The 27,138-nt window shown below is 41.1% G+C and overlaps 1 protein-coding gene across 1 annotated transcript in view; it reads left to right on the top strand.

The window, feature by feature from the left end:
- SV2C (synaptic vesicle glycoprotein 2C) overlaps positions 1-27,138 on the top strand; it is a 237,189-nt gene that overhangs the window by 49,660 nt on the left and 160,391 nt on the right. The window contains exon 2 of the mRNA XM_060093060.1: positions 13-693. Coding sequence (XP_059949043.1) covers positions 114-693 — 580 coding nt within the window. The 5' untranslated portion in view covers positions 13-113. The remainder of the gene's footprint in view (positions 1-12; positions 694-27,138) is intronic.

Below are 27,138 nucleotides of genomic sequence, written 5' to 3' on the forward strand. Positions count from 1 at the left end.
CTTCTCTTGCAGTTCCATTTTGAACCCAAAGTGGATGATGCTGTCAGGACTGAACCACTGACCAGAGTCTGTGAAAAATTCCCATCTTCTCATTGGCCATCAGTTGAGGTAAGATGGAAGACTCCTATAAGGATAGGACTTCACTGATGAAGGGTGCCAAGGACATTGCCAGAGAGGTGAAGAAACAGACTGTAAAGAAGGTGAATCAAGCAGTGGACCGGGCCCAGGATGAATACACCCAGAGATCCTACAGTCGGTTCCAAGACGAGGAAGAGGATGATGACTATTACCCACCGGGAGAAACCTATAATGGGGAGGCCAATGATGATGAAGGCTCCAGTGAAGCAACTGAGGGTCATGATGAAGATGATGAAATCTACGAAGGGGAGTATCAGGGCATCCCCAACATGAACCAAGGGAAAGACAGCATTGTGGCAGTGGGGCAGCCCAAGGGCGATGAGTACAAGGACCGCCGGGAGCTGGAATCAGAGAGGAAAGCTGACGAGGAAGAACTAGCCCAGCAGTATGAGCTGATAATCCAAGAGTGTGGTCATGGCCGCTTCCAGTGGGCCCTTTTCTTTGTCCTGGGCATGGCCCTGATGGCGGATGGCGTGGAGGTGTTTGTCGTGGGCTTTGTTTTGCCCAGTGCTGAGACAGACCTGTGCATACCAGATTCGGGATCCGGATGGCTAGGTGAGTGCATCGTGTTAGAGAGACACGTTCTGAAACTGCTTTATTTGTTGAGGACAGTTAACAAATAGAATAAATACTTTTCATATGGAGCCCTGCATTTTTTCCAACATTTGAAAATTTTTAAACATGCAAAGGAATCAAAAGAATGGTACAGTGATGCCCATATATATCTACCACCCAGATTCTCTGGTTAAGATTTACTGTATTTTCTTTATCACCTAGCCATCCATCTATCTATCTATCTATCCATCAATCCCACTTTTATTTTTATGTATTTTGAAGTAAGTTAGAGCAACACATTTTAACTTACACTATTACAAATGTTGCATTAGTTTCTCCTTTATTAACTTTCAAAGCCATTATATGAAACTTATCTGACACTTTTCTAAATACAGAGGTTAATTCTACAAAAATCTGACTAATGTGATTTCAAATTTATCTATAACTTTATGGTTTAAATAATTTCGGGACTCTGACAATTTTTTTTTCTATAATCTATGTGTATGTTTTCTTGTTGGTTTTTTTCAGTTACCCTTATTTATAGAATTGTCTCTAGATGACTTTTTCCTTTTCCAAGTTTGTACCTTTTTGCCTACACTGGAAAAACTTCCTTTTCTCATAGGACTTAAAAGTCAATTTCGAATCATATTAATATTTAAATTATATGTGTTAAAATAATATGACCTCTCTGTAAAATAGCTAGAGAGCAGGTTTGATTTTTATTTTAAAGTTACCATGCACTCAAGGTTCATATTGTTACACAGCTGTAGTTAACATTCCCACTTGCCTATGGGAGTGAAAATAAGAAGGCCAAGAAACATGCGCACAGCAGACTATCCCCAAAGCTTAAGGTTCACATCAAACACTTGGTACATTAAATCATGAGGCCTTTCAAACCCCTTTTGCTCAGCTCACCTCAGAGAACATGTTTATGTGCATATTAAACCTTTATGTGTTTCAGAGTCTGTGAAAGAAAGAATACTTGGTGTCTCTGTTTCCAAGGGACTTTTTAAAACTAAAGTTTGAAAAACCAAAGCATACAAATCTTTTTGTAGTTTAGTAACTCTATTAAGTAATGTTACCATTATTGATGCTGAGAATTTTTCTGTGGAAAAAAAATTAAATGTCATCTACTTACCTGCTCTATGACAACATAAGAGAGAGAATCATGCATGAGACAAGGATTTACATCTTGTTTCTCTTATATGATCCACTCCTAGCATTTGTTTCTTCTTTTATTTTTAAATATTCATTATAAAATTTTATTTTAAAAAAATTTTTATTGAAATATAGTTGATTTACAATGTGTTAGTTGCAGGTATATAGCGAAATGATTGTTATACATATATATCTTTTTTAGATTCTTTTCCATTATAGGTTATTACAAAATATTGAGTATAGTTCCCTGTGCTATACATTAGGTCCTTGTTGTATATCTGTTTTATTTATAGTAGTGTGTATATTTTCATCCCAAACTCCTAATTTATCCCTTCCCCCCCTTTCTCCTTTGGTGACAATAAGTTTGTTTGCTATGTCTGTGAGTCTGTCTGTGAGTTTCTGTTTTGTAAATAAGTTCATCTGTATTAATTTTTTAGATTCCGCATATAAGTGATATCATGTGATACTTGTCTTTCTCTGTCTGACTTAGGCATTTGTTTCTTTAATTTCATACCTGGAAGAGATGGATCCATAGAAGCCGGGAGGGGTGAAGGGGAGGGAGTGGGGACGTATATTGCATGGCTTTTGCTGGTAGATTCATTTGTGTGTTCAACTATCAAAATGCAAATCATGGTTCAGAGGAGGGTCCTTAGTTATTTGTCAGATTGATCATTTCAGCATATCTGTTTCATACGTAGCACTGTATTTTGTTTTTTGTTTTTTCCTTTGGTGAGCAAGTCTACCCACTGTAAGCCTCAGAGTCAAAATATTTATCACGATTTTGCTAATGGAATATATCAGCAGAATGTTTTAAGAAGACAGATAGTTAGAAATACATCTACACAAATATTCAATACTTGCAGGCTTAAATTTAGAGTAGCAAACTTTTCATGTTATGATCTTAGCATTTATATTGGAAGCATTTCAGAAAAATCTAAGCTGAGCTAGCCCTTTATCTTCTCTGTGCTGAATGGAAGTGCAGTATCACATATGGGGCTCCTGTCAGTCTGTCCCATAAACCCATAAACCCTGATGGTGCTACACACCCCCAGGTGGCATGCACAAGTGTAGATAATGCTGGGGAACAATAGGAGTGCAGATATTTTCATCTCTTCGTAAATGTTGCCTGCTTTAGTGAATTAAAAATGTGGCCCCAGGAATGTGTGGTTTCACTCCACGTTGTGAGTCCTCCACAGAAGCATTTTAATGGTCTCCTAACTGTGCCTTCCGGACTTGCATTTCAATTAATTTGCCATTGTAATTTCACTTATAATTGCATTCTAATGGAGTCTTTTTTAGACAAGCATGTAAATTGTTTTGCCATTTTCATTTCATGGGATAATAGCTTTGTAATATAATTACCACACTATATGGGATCAAAATGCAAGAGAGGAAGATGCGTGACCCGTGTTTGATAGCCTTGGGAGGAGATAAATTTGCAAAATAATTTCTCATTTGCCACTAAACATTGTGTCATTTCCCTCAAGGAAAACTAGGAATGAAGAATGCTAACCAATTTATGTTTTAATTTTTTGGGAGATAGCTCCTCTCTTTGTGTTTGCTAGAAGATTGACTTCCAGGTAGCCAAGGGCATATCTCGTGTGCGTGTGTCCGTGCATATGGCCTGTGTGCATATGTAACATTGTTAATCAGGCTGGGAAGAGGTTAGAGAAAATATTTAATTAATTATCTAATGAGCTGTCCTTTGGGGGAATAAGTACCATCCCTTTAAGATAATCCATTTTCTGTTGCCAAAGTCTGTTTATTGAGAATTTATTATGTGCAAAGCATAATAAATGTTACCACGGGGGATAATAGGACAAAAAACAAAAGAGGCTTTGTGTATCCAGGGAAGTCATAGTTCAGCATGGAGAAATGACAGATGTTTGCACACCGCCAGGATAAGGAAGCAAGTATAAATAACCAGAAGAGAAGTGTAAATAAAGAGACTTCAGGCTGGGAGACCACGTAAGGGGTACAGACCTGACTAAGGCAGTGGAAGGAAGGTATGGATTGGAGAGCTGGTCCAGGGGTAGAGTCAGCAAGGATCTGGTCATTGGTTAGTTTGGAAGGGGGAGGAAGAGGGCAGTTTATGAAAGGAAGGCAATTCATCAAGTTAGGTAATGCAGAGTATAGGTTTTAGCATGAGGGAGAAAGAAGAAAGGTTTAGTTTTAGACTTATCACTTTGAGATTTCGCGGGGGGAGCAACCAAAGAAGAGCGCCCAATGGGCCACTGCCCATTTGGGCTAAGATATTGAGCATTTTGAGAGCCATCTCATTTAAGATGAAACTGCCCACGACCTTAACCAGGGAGAGGGAGGTTTCCTGCCAAATACTACTTGTGGGACTGGTGGTGAGGAAAATGTCATCAAGGAGGCTGAAAAGAAGCATCCAGGAGAGAGAGGAGGTCCGGAAGTTGCTGGAAGAAGGAAGGGATGTGCGACTCTTAGGTGCTGCCCAGTCTTGTAGTAAAGATAGAGACAGGCTCCTCAGGCCTGGCATTTTAAGAAGGTTTTGGCTGCTACTAATGGTTCTTCAAACAAACACAGTGTGCCAGGCTAGGAAGATTTTTTAAGGGAAGAGTCTGTGTATCGAGTGAAGTGACAGAACATCCTCCAGATTCCCAGCCCCTGTCACAGGGTCGCACAGGCATCAAGCATTCTCCCCTCACAGTGCTGTGCCTCACAGCTGATGCTGTGTAAGTGAGCCCTCTCTGACCACATCTTAGTTCTTGTCTAAGAGTAGTTGAGCGGGGCAGGTTGGGTTCTACGGAAAGCCCCAGACAGGAAGGATGTGTGGCGGTATCAGCCTCAAGGCATGACCAGGCTCAGCCACATCCCAGCACTCGCCCATCAGAGCACAGCAAGCACCTCACTGGCTGCTCTTTCCTTGCGCTCTTCCTTCAGAGGGGGCTGTTTCCTCCTAAGACCCACCTAGTGAAGCAGGGAGCCTAATCATTATTGGTCTACCTGCTTTCTGGATGGCGATCACAAAGCTTAGTAATTTTTAGGAATTAAAACATTATCATGGCCAAGTGTTGACTAGTACAAAATAGATGGAATATAATATATTCTAAACCAAAGCATAGTGGGAACTAAGCCCGAACTAAATGATAACTAAACATCATCTAAGTGTTTCTTCTATCATTTATCAACTATAATGCCTAATTTCCACATGGCCTGGTGATTTTCGGGATGAGTTTTGGTACTGTAGTTGGGACAAAGCCAGATTACTATAGGGTTCAAAAGTGAAAGGAGTTAAGCAAAATGGAAATAGCAAGGCCATTTCATTTAATAAGTATTAGTTGAGCACCAACTGTGAACCAGATACCTGACAAGGTACATCAGGAGATATTCTGATGAGTATATTGTGATCTGTGTCATCCAGGAACTTTTTTTTCCAGTGGGATAAGTACCTTGTGAAGAGAATGTAAGTACATTATGTTTTTTCCATGACAGAGTTATTGAGCACAATGCTCTAGAATCACAGAGGAATTCCTTTGGGAAGTGGTAAAAAATTAATCTAGGAAGTGATGTTTAAATAGCGTTTTGAGGAATAAATAAGAGTTTACCAGGCAGAAAAGAGGGAGAATGGCATTCCAGGAAGATGTTAAAGTTGTCAAAGGATCTGAACTTTGTGGGGAATTGTGGGGAGTTCACCATGACAGGCGGATCTTTTGGGGGCAGACAAGGTCAAGTTGTGGGGCAAGTTGTGAAAGACCTTAATACAAATATTTGTTGAATGAATGAATGACAGTCTCTGAGATCATTAACACTTTAAGACCCCATTGAAGGTATAGACATATCTAAATTAAAATGTGTTATTTTGAATGGGAATTCATCAGTAATGGAGGAACACAAAAGGGAAAGTCATAGATACAGATGTTGGCAATGCCCTTCTAAATGTTGCTTGGGGTTGGGGTCCCCTAACCAAAGGATTTAACCCGTCTGGTTTGAGGGCTACATGTATTCCTATCGTAGTGAAGGCTGCATTAGGCAGTGTTGGCGTAGAGTTCGTGAAGATATGAATCCTGTAGCTAAGACCTCTTGTTCTAACTCTATGCTCCAAAGTAACATGAAGATTAAAGTTTAGCTCTCTAGAATTTGCCCATCAGGAATGTGCTTCCCAAAGGATGCCAGTCTTCTTGGCAATTCTGTGGTTTTTTTTTTTTTTTTTTTTTTTTACTAACTGGGCTTTTTCCATCAGTCTATGGTGAGGTTGACTCTTGGGAGTCTGCTTCTGAGAGATGGATCTCTCCTTGATGTGCTGACATGTCTGGTTTCTGAACATGTAGAACTGAGGTCCAGACCAGGATTGGGAGGAAGTAGCTATCACCCTGGGAGGCCTACTTGGGTCATCACCTGGGTTTCCCAGAGAAATATCCCATCTGCAGTACATACTAGTTTTCCTTTAAAACATCTATAATAATGGCTAGATTTGATTGGCATATTGGGCAAAAGCAGAGCTAGACCAAGAACATTTAAAACATTAAGAAGAGTATATTTGTATGTATGGAATTTTACTTGACCTTTTTTTTTCATTTTTGGAAACTCCTGAAAGTTTTAAAAATATTTCTAAATAATTCTAGAATAAATACAGAGTTTTGTCAGTTTATGATATATTTCTGGCTAGGAATGGAGCAGTGATTTTCACTTTACTCAATATTTTGCTATCAATCATTTCAAGTCAGACTCTTTGGCATTCCTGTATCTCCCATTGACAACTGTAGTGTTCATTCAACAAAAATTTATTGAAAAAAGAATTAAAATTAAAGAAGACTCAATAATTTATTGCCATTATATTCCTGGGTCTTATTTCCTTGGCTCTTTTACATCACCTACTATGTGACAAGCACTGTTTTAAACTCTAGAGATACGATAGTAAATAAAACAGAAAAAAAGATCTCTGGTAAGCCTTAAGCATGTCTTTTAACCTCTTTTTATAGTTTTTACTTGGATGGTGTGGAATTCCTTAGAACATACAGAATTCTCTCTCTCTCTCTCTTTAATTTTTATTTACCACTTGTAGAAAGGGTAGTTTTCCTTGAAGGCTGGGCTGGATGGATATGACTTGAACTCAAACCTAATTTCTTTCTCCATCCCTCCATATGGTCCCTTATTCCTTTAGCTATTAACAAAACAAGAACTAGTTTGCTGGGATTTCTAGCTGCTTTATATCTAGATGTCTGTATTTGTGGGGGGGAAAAAAGCTTCACGTTTCTGAGATCCCCTTTTTTAAGTCCCATTGACTGTTGTTTACCACTAGACTGCCAGCAGAGTGTAGTGACTTCCTCCCTGTGTACTTAGCATCTTTCCAGGTGTGTATCACCCCTGCCCAGCGCTGCCAGGGGACCAGCATATCCAAGCTGATAACAAAGAGTGATGCAGAGTTTTTCCTCTTTTAGCTTTATTCTAAGATTTTAATCATTTGGCATCTAGGTGTGCTCTTAAAACCTGTAGCTTTGTACCCTAAAAGTGTACGCTGCAGGTTTCAGGATCAGCAGCTCTGCAGCCTGCCCAATCCCATTGTTCTCTACGTCAGCCTCTGTATCCTGGAGGGAGGTTTGATCTCTGTTGTGAGTGCGCCCTCTGGCTCTGTTTAGCCTCTTGCTGTCATAGTGATCCTGATTGGAATTAAAAACTTATTACTGACTCATAGAGAACATCCTGTCCACCAAAACTAACAAAATCTTATTTGGATTCATTATTGCCAAATGGGAAAAGAAGACTCAATAATTCCTTGCCATTATACTCCTGGGTCTTATTCTCTTGGGTCTTTCACATGCTCCTGGGAAGAGAGAGGTTTCTGACATCCGAATGCAGTCGGACTAAGTAAGCTGAAAAGATTCCTCCATCCAAGGAGTCTACAGGAGAGGAGTGGTCTACAGGAGAGGAGTGAACAGAAACTCCGTGTTGCATTCCTGAAACTCACCAATAAGTACGTTCTGGGACTGTGAAAGCGTGATGGTACATGCCCTCGGTCACCTGGATGGTCCCTGGGGGGTTTCCCACAATACAGCTTTGAACCTGAAGGCTGATTCTTGCATCCTGAGTCCCTATATCGCTATGTCCTAGATTATTCCTGGGTGAGGATTCTGATCCACTGGGAGTACTGGCTTTACATATCCTAATTCAGTCTGGCACACACAGTGAAGGCACTGGAGAACTTGGTGATGTGTCATCGGATTACGGAATCTGTTCATTGTGGACTTTGATTTAAATAAGGCAGTCAGAATTGTGAATCATCCAATAACTGGATCAAGCCAAATACAAATAATACAGACTTGTAAGTTTGAATTCTAAACACCAAGATGCAACTGCACCTTTTCATGGGAAATCTAATGTCTCAATATTCTCACATAACAAGGGCTTTTATAGGACTTAAGTTTTCTGCAGAATGCTTCAGAGAGTAGGAAACGATTTGATTACATTCGTCTTGAAGCATTAGTCTGATGAATTGCTGATGTACGTATTCCCAACCCACGTATTTGCAGACTGACATTCTTACCTTACACTTTGAAATTTCTTACTGGTCTTTAAGGTTGTGAGAGGAAAAGTAAAAGAGGTCCTTGGGTATAGTTCTTACCTTCAATTTCAAAACTAAGGTCTGTAATCAAATACAAAATGATCAGCAAACAATGACTTCTTCCAATTAAAAATTTTAAATGTAAGGAATTTGCTTAAAAATAAAATGTAATGCTCCTTAAATTATCTTCACATCTCTCTGTTAAAGATGGTGAAGATGATAAATTTTATGAATATTTTACCACAATGAAAAAAGATGCAGTCTTCTTGTGCATATTAGGAATGAGCAAATATTTCTCAATATTGGAATATGCTTATTTCTACCATTAAATTTATTTTTTTACTCTCAAGACAGAGTCTGGAAAAAGAGAAGCTGACAGCTGAGAAAACTGTTGCAAATCCTAATGAAAGTAATTTCCATAGCCAACTTAATTTGTGGGGCTACCATGTACAGTTGTGCAGGTTGTGACCTGCACAAAGACACCAGGCTGGTGATGAAGGGGCTGGAATCCAGCCCTCCTCTACTCACCAAGCCACTCACCCAGACTGGGGCTGTTTTCTCCTGCTTGGAGGAAGGGTTGACTTTCTAATTCTTCTACTCCAAAGAGGTTCCTTTTGTCATTCATCCACCCAGATGAGCACCTTTTCCCAGTCACACAGAGGTGCCTTTTGTGCCTGGAGGCTCTGTTACTTGGGGATCAACATTGGGTAGTGAGGAACCTCAGGAGATACAAAGGAGAAAGGAGATAAGAAAGCATGGTCTTACCCCTCCAAGAACTTAGGGCAGATTCAGAATATTCAAAAGAGTAAAAGAGATCAAGGGGAAAGTATAACTAAAGTGCAAATATAGGGACTTCCCTGGTGGCACAGTGGTTAAGAATTCACCTGCCAATGCAGGGGACATGGGTCTGAGCCCTGGTCTGGGAAAATCCCACATGCCACGGAGCAACTAAGCCCGTGCACCACAACTACTGAGCCTGCGCTCTAGAGCCCATGAGCCACCACTACTGAGACCACGTGCTGCAAGCACGAAGCCCACGCGCCTAGAGCCCATGCTCCGCAACAAGAGAAGCCACTGCAATGAGAAGCCCGCGCACCATAATGAAGAGTAGACCCACTCGTGGCAACTAGAGAAAACCTGTGTGCAACAACAAAAACCCAACGTAGTCAAAAATAAATAAGTCAATAAGTAAATGAATGAATGAATGAATGAATGAATAAAGAGAGAAGCCACCGCAATGAGAAGCCCACACACCGCAACAAAGAATAGCCCCCACTCCCCACAACTAGAGAAAGCCCGCGCGCAGCAACGAAGATCCAACGCAGCCAAAAGAATAAATAAATAAATAAATTTATTTTAAAAAATAAAAAATAAAGTGCAAATATAACTCTATAGATGTTCACATAAGCAGTTACAGTTGTTGGATTTTAAGCACACTCAGATTAGTAGGAGGTTTATTTTAGCACATCACCTGTCAAACTGTCAAACTAGCTTAAAGTATTGGGAAATGTTGAGAAATGAGGGAATGCCTTTTAATGCCTCAGAACGATAGAGTTGGAGAGAATGGACCAGAATGGACTTAGGGCTATGAAAAATGCTTCCATCAGGGGGCTCCAGTCCCACTCCTAACCAGGGAGCATGTGTGTATTGGTGGCCCAGAAGTTGCTGAGGTTTATTTTTTTGGAAAAAAAAACAAACAGGAAACGACATTTACAACTTCCATCAATCATAGGTTTCATTGTCTTAAGGTTCCTATTTCACTCATTCCAAAATCTGACACCAGGAGGTTTCTCTCAAAGGAATGGGGTGGAAACCCCTTCAACAGTGTGGTCGAGTCCCTTCCACCTGGGGCTTGCGTTTGGCTCAGCAGGACTGGGAGGTGCTTGGCTTCTGTAGAGTCACCGGCCTGCCTGCTGTGTTGAGCTGAGAGAGAGAGCATAGCCTCCTCTTTGCATCCTTTGGAGACAGGCTGGTGCTCCAGAGACTCTGGGTAGAGATCTGGGAAGCTCTGAGGCCCAGAGCCCCAGGACATGGGGGCTGGGGGCCGGGGGGCTGGGGGTGGGGGGGATTTCCAGATGTCATCTGATCATGATCATAGCTAGGTTTTCCTTCCAACACTAACCTGTGTTTCTGGCATCTCAGGGGCAAGGAGCAGAACAAAAATTAGGGGGGTGGGCATATCAAAGACGTGCCGCCCTTCAGCCCCCGAAGGAGGGTCCTTGCGTGGAGGACAGGATGGGGTTCCCTTGGGCGTTGGGGAATCGAGCATGTGACGGGCTTCATGCTTTGCCCACTTTGTCTGCCTGTCTCAGCTTTGCGTTCACACAGTCTCCTCTGGTCACTTGGCACCATTGTCCTCAATAACTGACATCAATATAATTACCATTAAAAACAAGAGAGAAGGCTCTGCTTTAGGACAGTGGACCCTGCTAGTTATGCCACTGATGAGGGAGTTCTCACCCACATGTAAGAGCCCCCCACCCTGCACTGTGGCCAGGCTGGGGCTTGGTAGAGTGGTCAGCACCCATCTGTACCATCACGTCGGCCCAGCCACATCGTGGAAAGGGAGGGAAGGAGAGCAGCTTCTCTCCCGAGGCCCAGGGAAGCGCTCACAGAGAGCAGGACTGAGCCTCACCACGGGCACTTTTGCAGGGCATCTCCATAGCACCCTCAGTTAGTGCCTGGGAGAGGAGTTCTGTTTAGGTACCTAGCATAGGCTCAAGCTCGCAGAGGGGAAGTTAAAGGGGCTGCTTAGCATTCAGTGTGCACTTGGGGAATTTAGGAAGATGTGAAAGTTGGAATTGCTCTGCCTTGTGTAAATAAGGTGCTTTGAAGTAAGTGCTGGAGCACAGCTTTCTTCTCAGAGACAAAGATTTGTTGTTGTTTTTTGGAGAACCAGGGGACTATTTCTGTAGCATTTGAATTACCAAAGATCAATACACAAAATAAATTATGTTCCCGATAGCTTTTGGTATTTAAAGTTAGGTATTTACAATGTCCAAAGAGAAGAGAAAAAGTAGTTTTAAGTAAAATCATTACCAAGACTGTCTTACGCCTTGGGAGGGATTTGTGTGAACCAAAGTGAGAATGAAATCTGTGTGCCCCCTTTTCTGCAAAAATGCTGACACCATGTGACATAACGGCACAGTTAATATGAACATAACATGCCCATCAGAGAGAGGAGAGAACCGATGGTGAGAGGTCAAGTTTAAGCTCCCAAGCAAGATTTTAGCATGGGGTCCTTTTACCCTTCCCAACGACTACATAAAACCAAATCTACCCAAGGGAGATCTCCTCCCCTCCTGGGATATGTGGTACCATTGTCAGGAGGGGGAGAGCAGGACATGGGCATATTTGGAAGAGGATTGGGGAGGGTGCTTTCACCTCCGGATTCAAGAATCCAATTTACCTCTGTGGCCTTCTGTGTGAACCTTCCTCCCAGCACTCAGGGATCATCCTTGGCTTCTGTAGGCTCATTCAGGTTGGCGTAGCAAAGATACTTCTACCACACGAAGAAATCTTCTCCTAGGGATTCAAGTGGACCATGAGAACACGTTGTGTTACACTCTCTGTGAAAAGCAAGGCTACTGTTTCTGCAGCCCGATGCTTCCTGACAGTGATTGAACTCATGTGTAAAGAAGATTCCACCTTAAGGTGGAGTCAGCATCTCCCCCTTGTTATGTTAAAGAGGGAAATGGATGGACAGGAGGAAGCTGCATGGTGGTTAGTGAGGTCAAAAATTGGAAGGAAGGATGATAAAGAAATTGGATAATAAGAAAAAATAAAACAAGAAAAACCACGTAAAAAGTAAGCCAAAAAAGAAATTTTAAAAAGAAAAAAAATTAAGTTCTGATACATGCTACAACATGGATGAACCTTGAAAACATGCTAGGTAAATAAGCCAGTCACAAAAGGACAAAAGATTGTGTGATTCCACTTATATGAATTATCTAGAATCGGCAAATTCATAGAGACAGGAAGTAGATTGGAATTACCAGGTGCTACAAGGAGAGGGGAATGGGGAGATAATGGTTAATGGTTAGAGAGTTTCTGTTTGGAGTGATGAAAGAGTTTGGAAATAGGTGGCGGTGATGGCTGCATGGCATAGTGAATGTAATTAATGCCACCGAGGTGTACACTTAAACATAGTTAAAATGGCAAATTGTATGTTATATACATTTTAACACAATACAAAAAGGGAAAAAAAGAAAACAGGAGGAAGGAAGTCATTTGGAGGTGTGCCCAGTCATCCTCAGAGATAGATGGAGTTCACCCGTCTCCTGTGTTTGAGGAGATGCTGGAACTGGCCGTGAGTCCTATACAGATAAAAATGCATAACAGAGACTTCCCTGGCGGTCCAGTGGCTAAGACTTCGCCTTCCAATGCAGGGAGTGCCGGTTCGATCCCTGGTCAGGGAGCTAAGATCCCACATGCCTTTCAGATGAAAAACATAAAAAAGAAGCAATATTGTAACAAATTCAATAAAGATGTTTTAAAAAATGCAATAACAGAACAGCTTTTCCTGCCATGTTTCTTGCAACTTCACAGGAATCGGGGCCTGATGGGCCCCCCATTCTTTGTCAGTAGCAGCTGCGCCCTGTAGCTTTTTTCCTAAGGGATTCCTGAGTAATTCTGGCATGGAGTTGGCTGTAATGGCCTCTCATGTACGAATATTCTGGACTGCTGAATTTCTGTTGAGCTTCCTGGGAAATACTTAAGAATGTAGGGAGGGATTTGGGGTGGATCAACTAGGCTACTTAAAAATCAGAGGGGAAACAAACAAAACCTAAAACATTCTGGAGGCAATTTTTAGTTCACCTGGAGTCAGATAAATAATCATTAGATTAAAAAGTGTCGCTTCACTTATGTAACTTTTTTGAGAAGTGAGGTGTTTATTTTTGGTAAATAAAATAGCTTACCTCTTCTGGACATTCCAAATACCTGGTACAAACTTACCTCTTCAAAAATCAAAGGGCACTTCCGGGTAAGATGGCGGAAGAGTAAGACGCGGAGATCACCTTCCTCCCCACGGATACACCAGAAATACAGTTACACGTGGAACAACTCCTACAGAACACCTACTGAACGCTGGCAGAAGACCCCAGACCTCCCAAAAGGCAAGAAACTCCCCACATACCTGGGTAGGGCAAAGCGGAGAGATTCCCGCACAGAGGAGCGGTGCCGAGCGGCACTCACCAGCCCGAGAGGATTGTCTGCTCCCCCTCCGGGGCGGGCGGCGCTGGAGCTGAGGCTCGGGCTTCGGTCAGAGCGCAGGGAGAGGACTGGGGCTGGCGGTGAGAACGCAGCCTGAAGGGGGCTAATGTGCCACAGCTAGCCGGGAGGGAATCCGGGAAAACTCTGGAGCTGCCGAAGAGGCAGGAGACTTTTTCTTCCCTCTTGGTTTCCTGGTGCGCGAGGAGAGGGGATTAAGAGCGCCGCGTAAAGGAGCTCCAGAGACGGGCGTGAGTCGCAGCTGAAAGCGCGGAGCCCAGAGACGGGCGTGGGACGCTGGGGCTGCTGCTGCCGCCGCCAAGAAGCCTGTGTGCGAGCGCAGGTCACTGTCCACACCGCCCTTCCGGGAGCCTGTGCAGCCTGCCACTGCCGGGGTCCCGGGATCCAGGGGCGGCTTCCCTGGGAGAACGCACGGCGCGCCTCGGGCTGGTGCAACGTCACGCCGACCTCTGCCGCTGCAGGCTCGCCCCGCACTCCGTCCCCCTCCCTCCCGCCCGGCCTGAGTGAGCCAGAGTCCCCGAAGAGGCTGCTCCTTTAACCCTGTCCTGTCTGAGCGAAGAACAGACGCCCTCCGGAGACCTACACGCAGAGGCGGGGCCAAATCCAAAGCTGAGACCCAGGAGCTGTGGGAACAAAGAAGAGAAAGGGAAACCTCTCCCAGCAGCCTCAGAAGCAGCGGATTAAAGCTCCACAATCAACTCCATGTACCCTGCATCTGTGGAATACATGAATAGACAACAAATCATCCCAAATTGAGGAGCCAGGAGTCAGTGCTGTGCCTCTGAGGTGGGAGAGCCAACTTCAGGACACTGGTCCACAAGAGAGCTCCCAGCTCCACACAATATCAAACGGCGAAAATCTTCCAGAGATCTCCATCTCAACAGCAGCACCCAGCATCACTCAACGACCAGCAAGCTATAGTGCTGGACACCAAACAACTAGCAAGACAGGAACACAACGCCACCCATTAGCAGAGAGGTGGCCTAAAATCATAAAAAGTCCGCAGACACCCCAAAACACACCACCAGACGTGGACCTGCCCACCAGAAAGACAAGATCCAGCCTCATCCACCAGAACACAGGCAGTAGTCCCCTCCACCAAGAAGCCTACACAACCCACTAAACCAACCTTAGCCACTGGGGACAGACACCAAAAACAACGGGAACTACGAACCTGCAGCCTGCAAAAAGGAGACCCCAAACACAGTAACATAAGCAAAATGAGAAGACAGAAAAACACACAGCAGGAGAAGGAGCAAGATAAAAACCCACCAGACCTAACAAATGAAGACGTAATAGGCAGTCTACCTGAAAAAGAATTCAGAATAATGATGGTAAAGATGATCCAAAATCTTGGAAATAGAATAGACAAAATGCAAGAAACAGTTAACAAGGACCTAGAAGAACTAAAGACGAATCAAGCATCGATTAAAAACACAATAAATGAAATAAAAAATACTCTAGATGGGATCAATAGCAGAATAACTGAGGCAGAAGAACGGATAAGTGAGGTGGAAGATAAAATAGTGGAAATAACTGCTGCACAGCAAAATAAAGAAAAAAGAATGAAAAGAACAGAGGACAGTCTCAGAGACCTCTGGGACAACATTAAACGCACCAACATTCGAATTATAGGGGTTCCAGAAGAAGAAGAGAAAAAGAAAGGGACTGAGAAAATATTTGAAGAGATTATAGTTGAAAACTTCCCTAATATGGGAAAGGAAATAGTTAATCAAGTCCAGGAGGCACAGAGAGTCCCATACAGAATAAATCCAAGGAGAAATACACCAAGACACATAATAATCAAACTGTCAAAAATTAAACACAAAGAAATCATATTAAAAGCAGCAAGGCAAAAACAACAAATAACACACAAGGGAATCCCCATCAGGATAACAGCTGATCTCTCAGCAGAAACTCTACAAGCCAGAAGGGAGTGGCAGGACATAATTAAAGTGATGAAGGAGAAAAACCTGCAACCAAGATTACTCTACCCAGCAAGGATCTCATTCAGATTTGATGGAGAAATTAAAACGTTTACAGACAAGCAAAAGCTGAGAGAGTTCAGCACCACCAAACCAGCTTTACAGCAAATGCTAAAGGAACTTCTCTAGGCAAGAAACACAACAGAAGGAAAAGAACTACAATAACGAACCCAAAACAATTAAGAAAATGGGAATAGGAACATACATATCAATAATTACCTTAAATGTAAATGGACTAAATGCTCCCACCAAAAGACACAGACTGGCTGAATGGATACAAAAACAAGACCCATATATATGCTGTCTACAAGAGACCCACTTCAGACCTAGAGACACATACAGACTGAAAGTAAGGGGATGGAAAAAGATATTCCATGCAAATGGAAACCAAAAGAAAGCTGGAGTAGCAATTCTCATATCAGACAAAATAGACTTTAAAATAAAGACTACTAGAAGAGACAAAGAAGGACACTACATAATGATCAAGGGATCAATCCAAGAAGAAGATATAACAATTGTAAATATTTATGCACCAAACATAGGAGCACCTCAATACATAAGGGAAATATTAACAGCCATAAAAGGAGAAATCGACAGTAACACAATCATAGTAGGGGACTTTAACACCCCACTTTCACCAATGGACAGGTCATCCAAAATGAAAATAAATAAGGAAACACAAGCTTTAAATGATACATTAAACAAGATGGACTTAATTGATATTTATAGGACATTCCATCCAAAAACAACAGAATACACATTTTTCTCAAGTGCTCATGGAACATTCTCCAGGATAGATCATATCTTGGGTCACAAATCAAGCCTTGGTAAATTTAAGAAAATTGAAATTGTATCAAGTATCTTTTCCGACCACAATGCTATGAGACTAGATATCAATTACAGGAAAAGAGCTGTAAAACATACAAACACATGGAGGCTAAACAATACACTACTTAATAACGAAGTGATCACTGAAGAAATCAAAGAGGAAATTAAAAAATACCTAGAAACAAATGACAATGGAGACACGACGACCCAAAACCTATGGGATGCAGCAAAAGCAGTTCTAAGAGGGAAGTTTATGGCAATACAATCCCACCTTAAGAAACAGGAAACATCTCGAATAAACAACCTAACCTTGCACCTAAAGCAATTAGAGAAAGAAGAACAAAAACATCCCAAAGTTAGCAGAAGGAAAGAAATCATAAAAATCAGATCAGAAATAAATGAAAAAGAAATGAAGGAAACGATAGCAAAGATCAATAAAACTAAAAGCTGGTTCTTTGAGAAGATAAACAAAATTGATAAACCATTAGCCAGACTCATCAAGAAAAAAAGGGACAAGACTCAAATCAATAGAATTAGAAATGAAAAAGGAGAAGTAACAACTGACACTGCAGAAATACAAAAGATCATGAGAGATTACTATAAGCAACTCTATGCCAATAAAATGGACAACCTGGAAGAAATGGACAAATTCTTAGAAATGCACAACCTGCCAAGACTGAATCAGGAAGAAATAGAAAATATGAACAGACCAATCACAAGCACTGAAATTGAAACTGTGATCAAAAATCTTCCAACAAACAAAAGCCCAGGACCAGATGGCTTCACAGGCGAATTCTATCAAGCATTTAGAGAAGAGCTAACACCTATCCTTCTCAAACTCTTCCAAAATATAGCAGAGGGAGGAACACTCCCAAACTCATTCTACGAGGCCACCATCACCTTGATACCAAAACCAGACAAGGATGTCACAAAGAAAGAAAACTACAGGCCAATATCACTGATGAACATAGATGCAAAAATCCTCAACAAAATACTAGCAAACAGAATCCAACAGCACATTAAAAGGATCATACACCATGATCAAGTGGGGTTTATTCTAGGAATGCAAGGATTCTTCAATATACGCAAATCAATCAACGTGATACACCATATTAACAAACTGAAGGAGAAAAACCATATGATCATCTCAATAGATGCAGAGAAAGCTTTTGACAAAATTCAACACCCATTTATGATAAAAACCCTGCAGAAAGTAGGCATAGAGGGAACTTTCCTCAACATAATAAAGGCCATATATGACAAACCCACAGCCAGCATCGTCCTCAATGGTGAAAAATTGAAACCATTTCCACTAAGATCAGGAACAAGACAAGGTTGCCCACTCTCACCACTCTTATTCAACATAGTTTTGGAAGTTTTAGCCACAGCAATCAGAGAAGAAAAGGAAATAAAAGGAATCCAAATGGGAAAAGAAGAAGTAAAGCTGTCACTGTTTGCAGATGACATGATACTATACATAGAGAATCCTAAAGATGCTACCAGAAAACTACTAGAGCTAATCAATGAATTTGGTAAAGTTGCAGGATACAAAATTAATGCACAGAAATCTCTGGCATTCCTATATACTAATGATGAAAAATCTGAAAGTGAAATCAAGGAAACACTCCCATTTACCATTGCAACAAAAAGAATAAAATATCTAGGAATAAACCTACCTAAGGAGACAAAAGACCTGTATGCAGAAAATTATAAGACACTGATGAAAGAAATTAAAGATGATACAAATAGATGGAGAGATGTACCATATTCTTGGATTGGAAGAATCAACATTGTGAAAATGACTCTACTACCCAAAGCAATCTACAGATTCAATGCAATCCCTATCAAACTACCAATGGCATTTTTCACAGAGCTAGAACAAAAAATTTCACAATTTGTATGGAATCACAAAAGACCCCGAATAGCCAAAACAATCTTGAGAACGAAAAATGGAGCTGGAGGAATCAGGCTCCCTGACTTCAGACTATACTACAAAGCTACAGTAATCAAGACAGTATGGTACTGGCACAAAAACAGAAAGATAGATCAATGGAACAGGATAGAAAGCCCAGAGATAAACCCACGGACATATGGTCACCTTATCTTTGATAAAGGAGGCAGGAATGTACAGTGGAGAAAGGACAGTCTCTTCAATAAGTGGTGCTGGGAAAACTGGATAGGGACATGTAAAAGTATGAGATTAGATCACTCCCTAACACCATACACAAAAATAAGCTCAAAATGGATTAAAGACCTAAATGTAAGGCCAGACACTATCAAACTCCTAGAGGAAAACATAGGCAGAACACTCTATGACATAAATCACAGCAAGATCCTTTTTGACCCACCTCCTAGAGAAATGGAAATAAAGACAAAAATAAACACATGGGACCTAATGAAACTTCAAAGCTTTTGCACAGCAAAGGAAACCATAAACAAGACCAAAAGACAACCCTCAGAATGGGAGAAAATATTTGCAAATGAAGCAACTGACAAAGGATTAATCTCCAAAATTTATAAGCAGCTCATGCAGCTCAATAGCAAAAAAACAAACAACCCAATCCAAAAATGGGCAGAAGACCTAAATAGACATTTCTCCACAGAAGATATACAGACTGCCAACAAACACATGAAAGGATGCTCAACATCTTTACTCATTAGAGAAATGCAAATCAAAACTACAATGAGATATCATCTCACACCAGTCAGAATGGCCATCATCAAAAAATCTAGAAACAATAAATGTTGGAGAGGGTGTGGAAAAAAGGGAACACTCTTGCACTGCTGGTGGGAATATGAATTGGTACAGCCACTATGGAGAACGGTATGGAGGTTCCTTAGAAAACTACAAATAGAACTACCATATGACCCAGCAATCCCACTACTGGGCATATACCCTGAGAAAACCATAATTCAAAAAGAGACATGTACCAAAATGTTCATAGCAGCCCTATTTACAATAGCCCGGAGATGGAAACAACCTAAGTGTCCATCATCGGATGAATGGATAAAGAAGATGTGGCACATATATACAATGGAATATTACTCAGCCATAAAAAGAAATGAAATTGAGCTATTTGTAATGAGGTGGATGGACCTAGAGTCTGTCATACAGAGTGAAGTAAGTCAGAAAGAGAAAGACAAATACTGTATGCTGACACATATATATGGAATTTAAGAAAAAAAATGTCATCAAGAACCTAGGAGTAAGACAGGAATAAAGACACAGACCTACTAGAGCATGGACTTGAGATATGGGGAGGGGGAAAGGTAAGCTGTGACAAAATGAAAGAGCGGCATGGACATATATACACTACCAAACGTAAGGTAGATAGCTAGTGGGAAGCAGCCGCATAGCACAGGGAGATCAGCTCGGTTCTTTGTGACTGCCTGGAGGTGTGGGATAGGGAGGGTGGGAGAGAGACGCAAAAGGGAGGGGATATGGGAACATATGTATATGTATAACATTAAATTTGTAAAATAAAAAAAAAATCAAAGCGCTTCGTGTTTAAGCCTTTTTTTAAAAATGGAAATCAAAGTGTTTTATATGATATCTAAATTTATCATATATCATTTAAATGCTTCCTGATGATTCAGGATGTTCATTTTTATTCTTTATACTTTGTTTTTTATTTACCCCTTTCTGTTACCCTGTCACCGTTGCCATTTTAGCTGTCTTTAATTCATCTCCTGATCTTTCTGGGCCGTGGATTAGGAAGCTAGATAGCGAAGCTTATTAAGAATTATGTGTTAGTTGGCCATAAAAAAAGAATGAAGTAATGCCATTTGCAGCAATATGGATGAGCCTGGAGAGTATCATATTAAGTGAAGTAAGTCAGAGAGAGAACGACAAATATCATATGATATCACTCATATGTGGAATCTAAAAAAAAGATACAAATTAACCTATTTACAAAACAGAAATAGACTCACAAACATGCAAAACAAATTTATGGATACCAAAGGGGTTAGGGTGGCCAGGAGAGAGATAAATTAGGAGTTTGGGATTAACAGATACAAACTACTATACATAAAATAGCTAAGTGACAAGGACCAACTATATAGCACAGGGAACTATATTCAATATCTTGTAATAACCTATAATGGAAAAAATATGGAAAAGAATATATATATATATATGTATAACTGAATCACTTTGCTATACACTTGAAACTAACACAACATTGTAAATTAACTATACTTCATTTAAAAAAAAGAATTACGGGAAATAAGAGCAAATAGACTGTGATTAGGAGAACTGATTGATTTTACAACTGAGCTTTGCACCAGGTATTTGGAATGTCCAGAAACCAAATTCTGGGTTCTGGCAGGGTAGGCATTGGAAAGACATTGGAAATTTGGCTTTTGTTGGGTTACTAGATATCTTTTCTCTCCAACTGCAAGTAGCTCTCTGTAAATAAGGCTAGGGCTCAGCTGTGCACCAGCTATTCCTTCAAAAAGAAGAGTCAAGTAGCTGGTTTAAATTATTTTTATGGGTCAGGGCAGGGTATAAATAAATAATTTAAGAGTTTAGAATTAATACAAAATAAATTTAAGATTTTGGAATTTTAACTTATTTATTCTTCATGACATGATCACTAGCTATGACTACGATCCTCTGGTCTCCCTTCCTAAAGGGTCTTTGGGATGGAGATTCTTGTCCCTGCAGCCCACTTGGCTTGTCTTCTGATCATTCCTAGGAGTAGGGGGTGGAGGGCTTGGGTCATATCATGTCCCTGCTCAAAAATGTTAAGTATAGGTTGATTTAAACTCCTTAGAATGGCATTCAAGCTCTCCACAGTCTGGGCCTAATCTATTTTTCCAGTCGTAGCTACCACCAACTCCCCTGCCCCAGATATTCCGAAGTCAAGTGTAATTAGGGTTGCCAGATAAAATACCAAATGGCCAGTTAAATTTGAATTTGAGATAAAAAACAAAGAAATCATATTTTAATATAAGTATGTTTCATGCAATGTTTGGTATATACTTATGTTTATAAATTATTTGTTTACCTGAAATTCAAATTTAACTGGGCATCATGTGGCTTTATTTGCTAAATCTGGCAACCCTACTTGTAGTGGTGATGACAGGAGGGCTTAGAGTTTGTTCTTTGCCTTCTGTGTGTCAGGCCTCATTTACATCACATTAATTTAATTATCTCATTTAACCAAAATTATATCTGATCCCAGACTTTCTGAATCAGTGCTATGGGATGACCCTTGGAAACTGTATATGTTGTATAAGTACCACAAGTAATTCTTACTCAAAGGGAAGTTTCAGAAACACTGTGATTTTGACCAGTGCTTCTCAGACATAAAAGTGCAGACAAGTCACCGGAGGAGACAGGTGTTGATAGAGCAGACCTGGAGTGGGGTCTGAGATCCTTTTATGCTAACAAGCTCCCAGGTGATGCTGGCACTGCTAGTTTCAAACCCCTCACTGAGCAACCCTGTCTTAGGCCCCCCAGCCAAGAAGCAGCAGCATCCCTAACAGTTATGATAGAAAGGTTCTAAATGATATTATGATTTCAAACAATGGAAGGGGTACATGTAAATGGGACTGATTTCCTTATTCATTAATATACAGTAACATCCATAGACAAGGGAGCATTACGTGCCATTTTTGAGGGAGGATTTTTTTTTTTCCAAAGACTAAATGTTTTATCGAAAGCTGAAGGAGGCACAGTTGTTTTTTTCCTCCACAGAAATGGGTATTTGGCTTCTTTAGGCTGGTCTTTCTCCTACACAGTGGGGGCCATCATAGTCCCTAACCACATTTACAGCTCTGCATCCCAGAACAGACCCCAGATGTGCAGGGCACAGTGTGACTTTGCTTTGTAGAAATAGTTTCTTAGTGCCAGAGTCATGGTGATAAAACTATAATGTGACTGCAGGTTTTTTCCCCTCCTATCTACATGAAATTTAATGGCTTTTCTGAGAGTAGCTTAGTTGTCTCAGCAGAATCTAGTTAAGTCAGAAATATTAAGAATACTACTGTGTCAGAAGAACTGATTGAAAGCTAAAAGAGTTAGCCAAACTGCTAACAGGGACAAAAGAAAATCCTGCTGTGGGAATGAATTCATCCATAAACATATACACCGGAGTAGAGGCAGATTATATATGTGAGGTGGTTGGCTTCTCAGAACCCTGTATCTATTTATTTAATTATCTACTTATTATTCCAATTAATAGATTAGAGATGTCTTTGTGGAATGCCACCTTTCAAAACTTAGCAGTTCTCACCCAGAAAGAAGACTAGCAGGGACTTATCCATTCATTCATCAGATTCTCACTGAGCCTAAAGACACCGCACTGTGCTCTGCATCATGGCAAATACAAAGCTCAACCAGACGAAACCCAGGGCACAAGACACTTGTCACCAAAATGATATGGGAACCAGAGGACTGAGAGATGAATTCTGTTTGAGGGAGGCATACATTGGAAAAAGTCTTCGGGAGACTGTGGTATTGGAGCCAGGCTTGGAATTGTGGGTAGAATTGGGACTTGCAGAGATGCAGGTGGAGAAAGGCTGCTTCTGGGAGAGAGAATAGGCTGAGCAAAGGCACAAAGGCAAGGAGATCTTAGACTGAGTATTGGGAGTCAAATGTTGTTCAGTTTTGTTGAAGTGAAACATACACAGAGGCGAGCAATTGGAAAGGTGGCTGGGGACCTACCTGTTCATGAAGAGGTTTCCGGGAGTTTCTTCTGGTGCAGGTGGGGAGCAGTGGATGTGTTAGAAGAGAAGTGATCTGGTGCGAGCTCTCCCTTAGGAGACTGGGCGTTTGGACTGGATTGGAGAGGACTGAGGTGAGGAGTGGCTAAGATGCATTTGAACTGTCCAGACAGTAGGTGTCAAGGGCCTGACTGTGGGTGATGGCAGGGGGACTAGAGGGGAGAGGGTGTTTCCCAGAGAATTCCGGGACCTTCACAACCGACTAACCATGGGAGCAGGGACGAGGAACGTTTCGTATGCTACTGAGGCTTCATTGCCAGGTGTTGTGTTTGGCGCAGTGCCTTAAACAGAAATTGGAGCTCTGGGATTCGTGGGGAGGTGAGTGGGAGGAAGGAAAATTAGTTTAGTTACTTGTACTATAAGCACAAGAACTGAGTGTCTTGTTCACAGACCACCCTTAGCACATAGCACAGAGCCTGGCGGTAAATGGTACCCAGTGAATTTCTGTTGGGTTTGAGAAGCCAACCAAGCTGCTCAGGAGAAACTGGCCAGGAAGGCATTTGGAAGTGGGTTCTGAGGCTTGATGGGGAAACTAGCCCTAGAGATGGGCATTGAAGACATCTTTGAACAGAGATGCAGAGCCCACAGGAGACAAGTGAGTTTTGGAGGGGATAGCATGAGGAGGAGTGGGGCTAACACAGACCTTTTGTGAATGCTTAGGAGGGGAGAGGAGAAAAGTCATAAAATAAATGGTTTGAATGATAGGAAAAGTCTCTTGCCTAGAGGCCAAGGGCAGAAGAGGTGGTCATAACTGACCGAGAAAAGGACTTTGGCCGTGGCAGTGAGAAAACTGTTCCGGAGAGTGGAAAGGACAGACATCAGGGTAACTGCTAAATGGAGTTTTAATGTATATTTTTAAAGGGAAGGAAACAAATCAGTGTTAAAAAAAATTGGTCATAAGGTACTATGGTATATTTGTTTTGGATAATACTGCTAATAACATAATTACACCATAGACCAGAGCAGCTGAAAAACTATTACTCATCTTCTGCAAAGGAATAGTTGCAGATTTGTAGCCGTTATCTCGTACTTCTGCATCAGCACGTGCTAATCCTCACATCCGGAATATCTATAGGAGATAAATGGGCAAAAACCAGAAGCAGACTGGGTTAGCTGCTGCTATCTCATTTTGTTTAGTTTTCCAAATTGAAAACTGCGTCAGTTACTGGATTTAAGAGTAAAATGAACTTTGCCATAATGGTCCCATTTAAGCAGTCAAATAGCAATGATAAAATGGTACAGAATTGCTCAGGGCAGGTGTGCAGACGGGGAAAAGCAGCTACCAGTTGACCACTCCCTAGGGGTGAACTGACTCAGTCAGAGGATCCTCTAAGACCACACACCACAAATTTACCCACTAGGTTCCTGCTGGATCAGTAAAGAAGCTTCCTGTCCCCTTCCCCCCTCCCCTCATTGGGCACACTATATTTATAATGTAGGGACCTCGGCAGAGATACAGTTAACAGTCATGTGATGGTGGCCCCTGCAGATTCCTACTGCACATCTTACGGCGTATGGGATCACAGATCGTATTTTCTCAGAGTCACAAGGCAATGTATTGTTCCCCCAGAGATGCAGTTTTCCCCCCTTAGAGAGAAAGAAATTCTATGGTAGTGACACGGAAGCTCATCCTGGCTGGACCACTGCGAAGCCCAGGAAAGGCCAGGGGATTGCCAGCTTCTCCTCAAGGTGGGGAAGGTACTTCCTCTGACCCCCCTGGGGCATCTTGAGATGCTCCTCTTTGGTAGAGGACCCCAGCACTTCCCCCACTTTGGAGCCTGAGAGGAATTCCTGTGCAAGGCCTCTTTCCCTGAGCTTCCTCTCAGCACATGGATTGACTCCTATGTGCCAGGTTCCAGACCAGATGCTGGAGCTGCAAAGATGTGGTCCTTGCTTTTGGACACTACAGGCTAGAGAGGGAGACAGACATATTGGTTACAGATGCTCTAGCAGGGAGATTCAATGGAAGGAACAGTTAGCACTCTGAAAGGTAAGACTAGAGAGATTTAATAGAAGCAACCCTAGACTTTGCTGATGATTTCCAGACACGTGTCTTCAAATGTCTGGTTTTATATTTCCATTAGGATGTAAAGGAAGAAGCAAAAGATAAACAAAGCCTTCGAGGTAGAGCTGGATTTGAATCCTACACCTGACACTTAGGAGTTGTGTGACTTTAGGCATGTTTCTTAAACTCTCTGAGCTTCAGTTTACTAACCTGGAAAGAGAAAGTAAATAGTATTTTTATCTTGCAGATTCTTTTCTTTTTTCTTTTTAACTGTGATCATCACTTTTCCAGAGCTTCTCATCCTCTGTTCCTGATCTGGCGGTGTCAGTAGGCAGACAAGAATAAGTGGGGTGAAGGCTTTCAAACTGTTTTAGTGACTTGCTAGTAGTCGTGGACTTCTTAAAGCTAACCTTAGGTGCCCTGAAATGTTTCTTCGGTCCTTGTACCAGTCAAGTGCAAATAGCTTACAGCCAGTTGTTAGTACAAAATGTCACCTTAGAGAGTTGCTGTGAGAATTAGAGACAGTGTATGAAAAGCACCTGGTACTGGAACAGTACTAGTAGATTCACCTCCCCATCACTGACAAACTCTGCCTTAGCAAATTTTTAAGTATGCCATACAATATCATTTACTATGTGCACCATGCTGTGTAGTAGATCTCTAGGACTTATCCATCTTGCATAACTGAAACCATGTACCCTTTGATTAACACATCCCCAATTCCCTTCACCCCAGCTGCTCTTAACCACTAATCTATGCTTCTATGAGTTTGAGTATTTTATTCCTGATATAAGTGGAATCATGTAGTATTTGTTCTTCTGTGTCTGGCTTATTTCACTTAGCATAATGTCTTTCAAGTTCATCCATGTTGAAGCAAATGGCAGGCTTTTCTTCCTCTTTAAGGCTGTATAATATTCCATTGTATGTGTATACCACATTTTAAAAATTCATTCACCTGTCAGTGGACATTTAGGTTGTTTCCTCTTTTATTATAAATAATGCTACAATGAACATGGGCATGCAGATATCTCTTAGAGATACTGATTTCTGTTCTTTGGGGTATATACCCAGAGGTGGGATTGCTAGATCATATGGTAGTTCTATTTTTAATTTTTTGAGGAAATTCCATTATGTTTTCCATTATGGCTGTAGGGTTTCCTTTTCCCCACATTCTCACTAGCATTTGTTAACTTTTGGTTTTTTGATACTAGCCATCCTACCAGATGTGAGGTGATAATCTCATTATGGTTTTGATTTGCCTTGCCCTGATGATTAATGATGTTAAGCATCTTTTCATATACCTGTTGGCCATTTGTATGTCTTTATGGAGAAATGTCTACTCAAGTCTTTTACCCATTTTTAATCATTTGGGGGGTTCTCTTGAGTTGTGGGGGTTCTCTTGAGTTGTAGGAGTTCCTTATATAATTTGGATATTGACCCTTTCTCAGATATATAGTTTGAAAATATTTGACAAGGAGAAAATCTTGAAAGCAACAAAAGAAAAATGACTCACTTCTAGCCTCCATAACTGTGAGAGCAATCACTAAGGAAATAATTCAAAAAATGTAGTGGGAAATCATTAAAGAAATTTTAAAGTTTTATTAGAATATATTAACTTAATGCAAAAGAAAGTAATGAAGGTGAAATACAGGGGAGAAAAGACATGAGACATAGAAAACAAAAAGCACAATAGGACATGTAAATTTAGTTATATCTATGACATTAAATATTTATGAATTAAAAAATACAATCAAAAGGCAGAGATTGTCAGACTCAATAAAAAGACAACATCCAGATTGACAGCTGACTTCTTATTGGAAACAATGGAGGCCATAGACAGTAGAACAACATTATCAAAGTACATAAAGGGAAAAAACAAAACAAAAAAACACCCTGCTAACCAAAAATCTTATATCCAGCAAAGCTGTCTTTCAAAAATAAAAGCAAGATAATGGTAGTCCTAGATAAACAAAAACAGA

Source organism: Mesoplodon densirostris, chromosome 3, assembly GCF_025265405.1.
Source record: "Mesoplodon densirostris isolate mMesDen1 chromosome 3, mMesDen1 primary haplotype, whole genome shotgun sequence".
Taxonomy (NCBI): domain Eukaryota; kingdom Metazoa; phylum Chordata; class Mammalia; order Artiodactyla; family Ziphiidae; genus Mesoplodon; species Mesoplodon densirostris.